Source organism: Mercenaria mercenaria, unplaced genomic scaffold (genome assembly GCF_021730395.1).
Source record: "Mercenaria mercenaria strain notata unplaced genomic scaffold, MADL_Memer_1 contig_1864, whole genome shotgun sequence".
Taxonomy (NCBI): Eukaryota; Metazoa; Mollusca; class Bivalvia; order Venerida; family Veneridae; genus Mercenaria; species Mercenaria mercenaria.
This window is the reverse complement of record NW_026459876.1, coordinates 1-9,981: the sequence shown is the minus strand read 5'-3', so window position 1 is coordinate 9,981 and position 9,981 is coordinate 1. Positions and strand designations below refer to the sequence as shown.

The 9,981-nt window shown below is 33.1% G+C and overlaps 1 protein-coding gene across 1 annotated transcript; it reads right to left on the bottom strand.

Annotated features, from left to right (window-relative positions):
- Window positions 1-264: 264 nt before the first annotated feature.
- LOC123550709 (bifunctional 3'-5' exonuclease/ATP-dependent helicase WRN-like) lies at window positions 265-6,184 on the bottom strand. Its single transcript, XM_053532926.1, has 3 exons — window positions 5,884-6,184; window positions 4,422-4,581; window positions 265-2,499 (listed from the first exon to the last, which is right to left on the bottom strand). Exons 1-3 carry the CDS (start codon window positions 6,182-6,184, stop codon window positions 1,575-1,577), a joined length of 1,386 nt encoding a protein of 461 aa, XP_053388901.1. The 3' UTR covers window positions 265-1,574.
- Window positions 6,185-9,981: the final 3,797 nt, after the last annotated feature.

Genomic DNA, 9,981 nt, shown 5'->3' with positions numbered 1-9,981 from the left:
AAGGTCAACAGGGCTTTTTTCCTGTCCGGTCCATAACTCTCCCATCCATGAAGAGATTTAAATATTACTTGGCACAAATGTTCCCCATGAGGAGACGACGTGTCATGCGCAAAACCTGGACCCCTAGCTTAAAGGTCAAGGTCACAATTGGAGGTCAAAGGTCAACAAGGCTTTTTTCCTGTCCGGTCCATAACTCTCCCATCTATGAAGGGTTTTTAATATTACTTGGCAGAAATGTACCTCATAATAAGACGATGTGTCATGCACAACTTTCAGACCCCTAGCTCAAAGGTCAAGGTCACACTAAGCAGTCAAATGTTAACATAGCATGAACAGGGTCTGTTTCGTGTCCGGTCCATAACTCTGACATTCATTAAGGGATTTTAATATCACTTAGCACAAATGTTCCCCATGATGAGATGATGTGTCCTGCGCAAATCCCGGACCCCTAGCTCAAAGGTCAAGGTCACAATTGGGGGTCAAAGGTCAACAGTTTTTTTCCTGTCCCGTCCATAACTGTGCCATCCATGAAGGGATTTTAATATTACTTGGCACAAATGTTTCCCATGATGAGACGACGTATCATGCGCAACACCCAGTACCCTAGCTTAAAGGTCAAGGTCACACTTTGAGATCAAAGGTCAAGAGAATTTTTTTCCTGTCTGGTCTATAACTTTGTCATGCAAAGCAGGATTTAGATATCAATTGGCACAAATATTCCCCTGGATGAGACAACATGTCATGCGCAAGAACCAGGTCCCTAGGTCTAAGGTCAATGTCATATTTAGAGGTCAAAGGTCAAATTCAAGAATAACTTTGTACGGAACATTTCTTCTTCATGCATGGAGGGATTTTGATGTAACTTGGAACAAATGTTCACCACCATGAGGCACCCTTGTTTTTAGAATTACGTCCCTTTGTTGTTACTATAAATAGATTTTTTTTATTACTGGCGGTAGAGAAAAATCGAGACCACTTTTCTGTGGTACAGCATGCATGTTACATCCAATTTTTAGGTGTATTTTGACCTATCTCTACCTGGTAAAGAGTTTCTTGTGGACTTATATTATATAGATTTTTTTTTTTTTAAAGATTAATTTCCCTTTGTTGTTACTATAAATAACTTACATGATAACATTTTTATAATCAGCCAAAAAAATTCAATATGAAAACAACTGTGGGTTTTTATATATGCACATTTTAATCCAAGTGTGTTGTTATAACATATTGTATATGTAGTACAATATTGTTTATACATCATTGACAGATATCAGTTCATTATGTTATACTGCAGTAGAGAAAATTAGGTGCCTTCCAGTAGGGGACTTTGTATTGCATGGCAACACTTCATTCACTTGTTCTGTTCAGAATATATTCTAGCATTGAAAAAGTATGTTATCAGCCTTTGTTCTATGTACACAAAATTCTGAAAATGAGCATATATTTTATTTACTTTGGACTTATTTTGGCTATACCACAGAAGCATATTTTTGACCGAATTACTGATGCCTTAACTGCCCACTGTTACATAACTGAATTACTGTTGAAAAATGGCCTGAAACCCAGAACAAAGTTCAGTATATTGACTGTTCCTCCATCTCCCAGTCACTGAAATCAGAATATTCATATGAAATTGTACTGCTTTTGTCAGTTAAGTTTTCATCTTCTATGTCATTGTTATTTGACATGAACAATTTTTCCAGTGAAGTTGATGAGCATTTACCACATGTGCACGATTTCTCACAGAAATCACAGCACAGATGGTTGCCTGTTTCATTTCGTAAAATCTTTTGTTCCTTCTTTGTTAGAAATTCAGATATTGCAGCCATGCGTCTGCATCTTTTTGTTTTGAAAATCATTTTGACATCTTCATCAGCTGATCTTAAATGATATGAATTATAGGCAAGGATGGCAGTAGAATTGGAACCGTCACGACCAATGCGTCCAACTTGTTGCCAGAAATCGGTGACTGTATAGGGAGCCCCATAGATAATCACATTGTTACAGTTTACTATGTCAATGCCCATGCCCAAAGCATTTGTAGCAATTATTACAAAGTTGCTGTTTTGTTCCTTTAATTTGTCCAGTATTTCTTCTTTGTTTTTACTTGGTGTTTCAGAATGATACATGCCAATAAATGTTAAGGTGTTTATTGCTTCACTGGTAAGGTAGTTATAAATAAGTGAAACATCTTTAATTGAGGAACAGTAGATTAATGTTCTAGGCATCATGTTTTCCTGGAGAGCATCAACAACTTTTAAGAAATCATTTTCAATGCTAATGACTTTATGTACTAAGATTTTAATATTTGATCTGTTAGGAGACACTTTCACAATAACTGTATCTCCCTTCATGTTTAGTGTTTTCATAACTTTTTTGTAATGAGACTTTTTACATGTTGCACTAAGTGCCAATATAGAAGCTGAAGGGAAGAAAGATCTGAGCTCCCCTAAGTGACTGAACCACTTCCTGAATGCTTTACCTGTGTCATCTTCACCCCTGAAAGAAAAAAATAGTATTTCAAATAACAAAAATGTTTACTATATTTAACCTGAAAATGTACAGATCTGGTTAGTTATGATGATTTGTGTTGTTTATTTTTTCTGGGGTGTATGAGGGAGTGGTTGAATTATATTTGTGTCATTATTTATTGCAATAACTTTATGCGTATTATGTTTATGTAAAATATGGGTAATCTGCAAAGAAAACTTTAAATAATCAGTGCATTGTACTTTTTAACTGTTTGTTTACCTTAAACATTTGCAATATTTTTTTATTGAATTGTCATTGACATTGTATACACTGAACGAAACAGCTTACTGGAGATTTGATATTTTGCCAATATCCTAAGTATTTCTGAAAGTCTAGGTTTTATGAAATTTAGAACCGTATTGATTTTGAGGCCAGTTGGTCAAACCTGTAGGTCACAGCGACCTGGAAAATTTAAACGGTTTCCAGAGGATAACTTTAGAAAATGTATGATCACAAAAATTTATAGGAAGCATGGTCAGCAGATGCCCCTATTGATTTTGAGGTCAGTAGACCAAAGGTCAAGCTCACAGTGACCCAAAACAGTGGAACATTTGTTCAAAATAACTAGTAAATACTTTGGTATAACATCACATTTGATATGGATGTAACATAAGACAAGTAAATGACTTGTGAGGTCTGTATAATACAATTCAATGCACAGTAACCAAATAACTTCTGTTCCATGTGCAATTAATGAATGCATTAAGGTTGGGCATTTTGTGTTTTATAAGCTATTGTACTTGTTATTATATTGATTTGCTTTATATTTAATGTAGTTATTTCTTATTATCACCCACATCATAATACAGAATGATATTGCACCAAGTTTCCTGAATATTCCCCCATTTTTACTTAGAATTTGGTGCACCACTTTACTTAACTAGATCTTAGTTAAATTGATTACTAAATGGATTTTATTTTAACTTAATAACAGTTCATCCATATCATCACCCAGTCTTATGATAGAACAGCCATAAATCTGTCATAAATGTTTAATTAATTAAGCCCCCATGGTACTCAGAATATAAGGTTTATTTTGAAGCATTGTAAGTTAGCTCTGTTTTTGCCTAAAAAAAATTCTTAAACATTTCAGTATTTGCTGTGCTATATCCACATAATTGCGCGTAAGTGCCATAAGTCTGTACCGAATAGTTAATGAATGAGCCCTTCCTTTTTATAAATTTCAAATTAAAGCTTTCATGCACTTTCACCTATTCTAAGTTATTTCATTTTCATCCTCATCATAATACCAAAATGCATATATTTCATGAATTATGTATTTTGTTTTTAAATATTGATGTTCCTAAAACGTTTTTATATAAACTAATTGGCGTCATTTTTAACATATTGGCAAAAAAAGCTTTTGAGATGGCTGGAGTAGTTCTTTTATTCAGTGAGTGTACAATACTAGTGCATATAAAAATACTTTGCTGAATAATTGTGTTATTCACTTGTGTAAATCACTTTTTGAGCATGTGTATGTTGATTATGTTGTTTCTGTTAGTAAATGCAATGTTTTGTAAGAATGTATGCATGTCATGATATAATAATAAATATGTAACTGTGCCACTAGTTTGTTTCTATAGCAATGACACTTGAGGATTGAACTTTATTTTGCTATATTTGGAAAATGGACTAGTCCATCAATTACTTTGAGCATTACAACTTACAATTTAAAGCATTAATCACAGAAAATATACTGACTGAATACCAAAGAGTGCAAACCAAGAATGTGCAGGCTGATATAGGTCTGTACTGGTTGCAAGAGCAAAATCTGTTTACGCCAGAAAGATTTGCATAAAAACAAAATTTTACAAAAAATGTATTCTTATTAAAAATTACACAAATTAATCATTAATATAATATTATCCTGTATCTATAAAACATACCATGATGTGATTGTGTGAAATTCACCTACAACAATTGTAGATACGTTGAAGGTCTTTATAACATTTCTCCATGAATCATCACCAACCAGATGCTCTGGTGAACCAAACAGGTAGTCAAACTTCCCCTCCTTTATCAGCAAATCACTTTCTTCACTTTCACCTTAAATAAATAGCTTAATATTTACAGGTCCATTGAAATAGTCATATAATATACAGCTTCCAAATGTATACCTCCCTTCACACAAACCTACCATATTGAATATAGATTGAGGCAATCCATGGTATTGGTTTAAACAATCGTGTTTAGCCGTTTGTGTAATTTTGTTACAAATTAAATTAATCATTTTTAAAAAATAAAAGCAGTGCTTTCGTCAGGCCTCGAATCGAACCTGGGACCTCCCCATAACAAGTAGTTTAAAAACGTGTCTGGGTTGCTCTACCAACTGAGCTACCTGACGGCATTAGCATTGTCTTCATTTAAATACTTCTATACTTTTAGCAATACTTTAATTGCATTGTTCCATACTTTGTGAACATGCCTCAGTGTGTACTAGTCAAAGAAAGAAAGGCTGTGTGTACAGGGTTTTTTTTTCGGATGTTTTTATAGCCGTTATTGGGCTATATTCTCAATGCCAAAAAGTATGTCTTTTTCCCAAAATGAGTGCAAAAATTCCCAATCTACATCCTGAAAAATAATTCATCGAAATTGCACCAACACTGACCAAATTATGGACAATTTTGTAATGGAAGTATGTTAAGTATGTTAAAAAGGTTGCACAATGTGAAACAAGTGTATGAGAAAATGCTTTTAACACATCTATATCCTATGGGACTAATTATTTCCAAATTTGGAACATTTACGCGTCAAAATTCCCAATTTTGGGGTATAGGCTATGTTCCCAAATTAACTAGAAAAGCCCCTGGTGTAGCATTGTGAAAGTTCCTTTAGTGTAATTTTAGGCAAACCATAGTTAATGAATAAAGTACTTGCATTATTGTATAAAAGCCTTATTCTTCACCCACACAGATGTAATTTTCTGGGAGACTGAACTGTTTCACTAGCAGTATATATATATTTTTTCACCCAAAGGGCATCATGTTTTTGTGTACCATTGGCGTGAGTTTTCCACAATTTAACTCGGTAATATTTAAAATTGTGTTAGATTTATTTTGTTTGATTAATGGCACCAACAGTTGTCAATGACTATTCTGAATGAATACTAGCCAATATCCAGCACCTGAAGAACTTGCCACATTGAAACAATAACTTTACAGGACTGTGTACTGTGATTTATTCTCCATTATTCTGGTCCTTTAAGTTTATATGTTAACATTGCCTGGTATAAAACATCTAATCATCAAATTATTTTGATTGATAAGCAACATGTATACACATTTTCATAAAACAAAAGAGAAAATACATATATCTATTAAATAAAGGAAACAAAAGATAAAAACTAACCTAAATAAAATGCTGATACGTCAGGTATTTCTCTTAGTCGCCCGACCTGGTCCATCATTAATGAAATAAGAGGACAGCATACAATTATCTTTGGTGACGGTTCTGTCCGGCTACCATTCCACTTCCGCTCTACCAAAGATAACACTTGGTATGGCAGAGATTTCCCAAAACCTGTCGGGAGAACCCCAACACAGTCTTTACCTGACCATATCGCATCAAATATTATTCTTTGCTCTGGTTTAAACTTGTCAATTTTAAATTTGTTCAAAGCATCGTGTAACAATTCATCTATCGTCGCCATTTTGATAGTTCTGCCTAATGCTTGTTGAAATGAGTCCTGTGATTGGTTCAAATAAAAATAGATTTGCGAAAATAAAAATAGCAATACTGGAAATCCAAAATCTACAGAAGACGAATGTGAATGGGTCGTTCTCAGATCTTCGTTTAGAAGATCAAGTACTTTAGTCAGATTGTGATAAACCTAATTTTGATACTTATTATTTCTTAATTTTAGACCAAAAATGACGTCACAGACACGTGGTATGGGTACACTGGTATCCTATAGTGTAGTGTGAAATATGTTTACCACAATTTCCTCATTCATTTCCGAAACAATTTTGAGTTAACTCATTCTGCCCGCACGACACATTAATGCGTCGACCAATTGTTATCTGAATACCGCATGCCGCTTCTAGGCGGTGTTGTTATCTACATCTGGAAACCGCACGCCGCGTACATGCGTCTTTACAGTAATAGCTCTGAATTCCGCATGACGCATTCAGTCGTCACATTTCAATTGGTCTTAAATAAAATCTTTCAGTTCTTTCTAACAAGTTAGACCAATCATTTTTTTTGTTGCGTAACATTTTTAAAACATAAATAAAATCGGATGTTGTGAAAAAATAAATGCGTCCGTTGAAGAAAGCTGTAAAAGAAAGCGTCGTTCGAGTTAAAATTTGTGATTTCTCGAAGCCTGGAAATTACGGATGATTCTTTATATGATCGAAACATAAAAAAAAATGAATGAATAAATAAATAGATACCAACAAATATTCATTGAGAAATGACAGTTGAAATAATGCAACCCGAAAGTATATACTTTTTCGCTCGTCGCTATGCGGCAAATAATGCCATCTGCGGGATCAAACAATTTTACGGCTAAATGAGTTTATTCTCATTATTATCATTCTTACGTTTTATTACAATGAAATTATCATTAAACATTGTGCTAGAATTTCATTTAAATCTGTCAAAATCTAGCAGAGATAAGTATAAAGACCCAGCTATGGAGCTAGAAAAGGTGTTGAGTATATTCGTTATATGTACGGTTCTAAACATTTGAGTGCGGAAAAAATTGAATTATAAATGATCGGGTATTTTTATAAAAAATACACGTCAGTAAAGACAGACGTACATAATTACTGCACAAAAATAACGTGTAAGGATCATACCGAAATGCAAAACAAAAGTTTCATAGAATTATTTTACACTTTCACACCGCGTGAACATTGTCACATCTTTACGTCGTGACAACGCACACAACACTGCCTGACCAAAACTGGTAGAACTGTGGATTATATCATTGAAAAGAAAAGAACTAAGATATTTCTTTTACATGTAAGATTGAACTTCAACTCATGCACACCAGATCTTTAATTTTTATCTATGCGATATAACAATGCTCGATCATGTGTGTATGAAAAAGAAAAACGTCTTCGTTGATATCTATCTATCTATTTATTTATCTATTCTTCTATTTATTTTGTTGTTAAACTTCGAGACTGCCTCTTGATCTATAGAATGAAGTGTTGATAAGAACTCAATTATTTCGACAGCTTGTTTGTGATACTTTAGAAACTCCACAAAATTGTTTCAAAATTCAAATTTTCATAAAGTACATATACATGTTTTCTGAAAATTAACCCAAAATAATCTCATTTTCAGCACAATAATTTCCGTCTAAAATAGCTAAAATATTCATTTTATTACATCTTCATACTAAACACATACGCTATTTTTTTATGAGAAATAACTTTATTTGGATGCGTTTCGATTGCCTGGATACGTATAAATGAGTAAAATCTGTGTTAGAAAATGACAATAATATGTATTTAAAATTATTTTTAAGAATTGTTCATATTTGTTGTTTAAATATGCGCATGATAAAATTTAGCATTTTATAAATGTTGTAATCTGATGAGAGAATACGGTCATTTGTTTTGTGTTTTTAATTCAACAGTCTGTTGAAATGACTGTACTACAAAGCTGTATGAAATTAACTTTGTTGCGTAGCTACTTCAATTTACTTACAAAGAGTGCAAATTCCATACCTATTAGCACATATTTGATGTCATATGTCACTAATTAACAACACTATCCCAAGCAAAAAACTACAAAATCAATGTTATCTCTCAAACATCTCTCGGTATTCAGGGTAGATCGGCTTATCAGCCTCCTAGGTGGCTGAAAGATAAATATCAGCAGAGTAGAAGTGGAGATAACGCTTTAGGGCAGAATGAGTTTTAACAGAGAGAATGACAAAATTATATCAAGCTATGCGGTCTTTAGTTGTATTTGTCGTATTTATTGGGATTTTACCTTGTGTTTTAACTCAAAAAGGTATGTTTTAAGTTAAGTTTACGATCTATACATTGGGAAAACTTGGAGGACCATCACCTTTATTACTTTACCGGTATACCAAGACAATTATTAAAACTATACGTATCATCTAAAACAATCAAAGACAATACAAGGAACAATACATGAATAAAATCAATTAGTTTTATTTATATTTATAGAGATATTGATACACATGTTATTTTATTTTAAGATTTATCAGTTCTTTTTTTAGATTGTTTTTTTTTTGAGTTTATTTTAATTCTTGGTTTCCCATGACTCATCCTAGCACAAAAGTTTATTATTCATATAAATAGTACTACTTACAATCATATCATGAATCTCAAAATGTGCCTAATATAGAATTCATGTTCGCATATCTTCAAAGGTCAGGAATGGTCAAGATATAAAGAAACCCCATCCAAACACCACTTTTCAGCGGTGTTTGGTGAATCCGTTCTCTACCTTCAGCCTGACAAAATCTATTTTGTTGTTCTAATTTTGTTAAACTTAGATACTTATTACAGTATTTATGCGACGTCCTGTCTTTAAATTCAAGGTCAGGAAGGGCGAAAACCATATAAATGTATGTGATTTAGTTTTGCCTTTTGTCCTGTTTAGATAAAATTGTGTAAATCTTTTTAATGGTTATAAGTCAAACTGTATGGTCTCTGTCAATAGGGTTAAATTATCAGCCGTATAAGGGGCCGACCACTGAACTTCTGGATGGGGAGTGGAGGTTGCTTTGGAACCAAGATTTTTATTTTCGCTTTCTAGGGAAGTCGGTAGATCTACTTGAAGATCAGAATTTTTTTCAGAAAAAAAAAACAACAGACATAATCTATTTTTTGTCATACTTTTGTTAATAAAAAAACTTATTAGCACGATAAAGAGAAACATTCTCATAATTCCTAATATTTAACACCTTCATAAACTTCTAAAAGCAAAATGGTCAAAAGTTGTTATTAATGTACATCTCTATAATACTCTACAATTCAACATTCTTCTACGTACTTGTCAGTAAACCGTTCTACAAAATGTCGTTCAAAATCTTCAGGAACGGGCAAGTATTCATTCATTCAAGGAACGGCTGTAAAAGACAAAAATGAAAAGTTTCATAAAATAATATAATATATCGATACAATTACAAATACATGTACTTCGAATTACAAAAAGATGGTTTGAACTGATTTCGAACCCATGGTTACGTGCTTAAAAGACGGAAAGCTTACCACCTTGCCATTGGTTAACTGTATTAGTTATTTTGATTAATGTAGAAAATGTTGGCGAAGATTGCCAGGTCAATACTTACGGACAATACGTATAGTTTATGTAAACATAAAATTGACAAGTTTATGTGTATTGCCAGGTTACATTAGACCTTTACAACGGACACGGACAATGTAGACGTACTATGTACTATGGTCAAAATCTGGGGGATTTCTCAAAACATAAAAATTGAAACACATAACCGCAGGGATT

Bases quoted from the DNA above. Each gene is read 5' to 3' on its own strand.
- LOC123550709 (XM_053532926.1), bottom strand. From the start codon at position 6,184: ATGGCGACGATAGATGAATTGTTACACGATGCTTTGAACAAATTTAAA. The intron at 4,582-5,883 runs GTTAGTTTTTAT...TATTTATTTAAG, and splicing joins CGTATCAGCATTTTATTTAG to GTGAAAGTGAAGAAAGTGAT. The intron at 2,500-4,421 runs GTATGTTTTATA...TTTTTCTTTCAG, and splicing joins TTTCACACAATCACATCATG to GGGTGAAGATGACACAGGTA.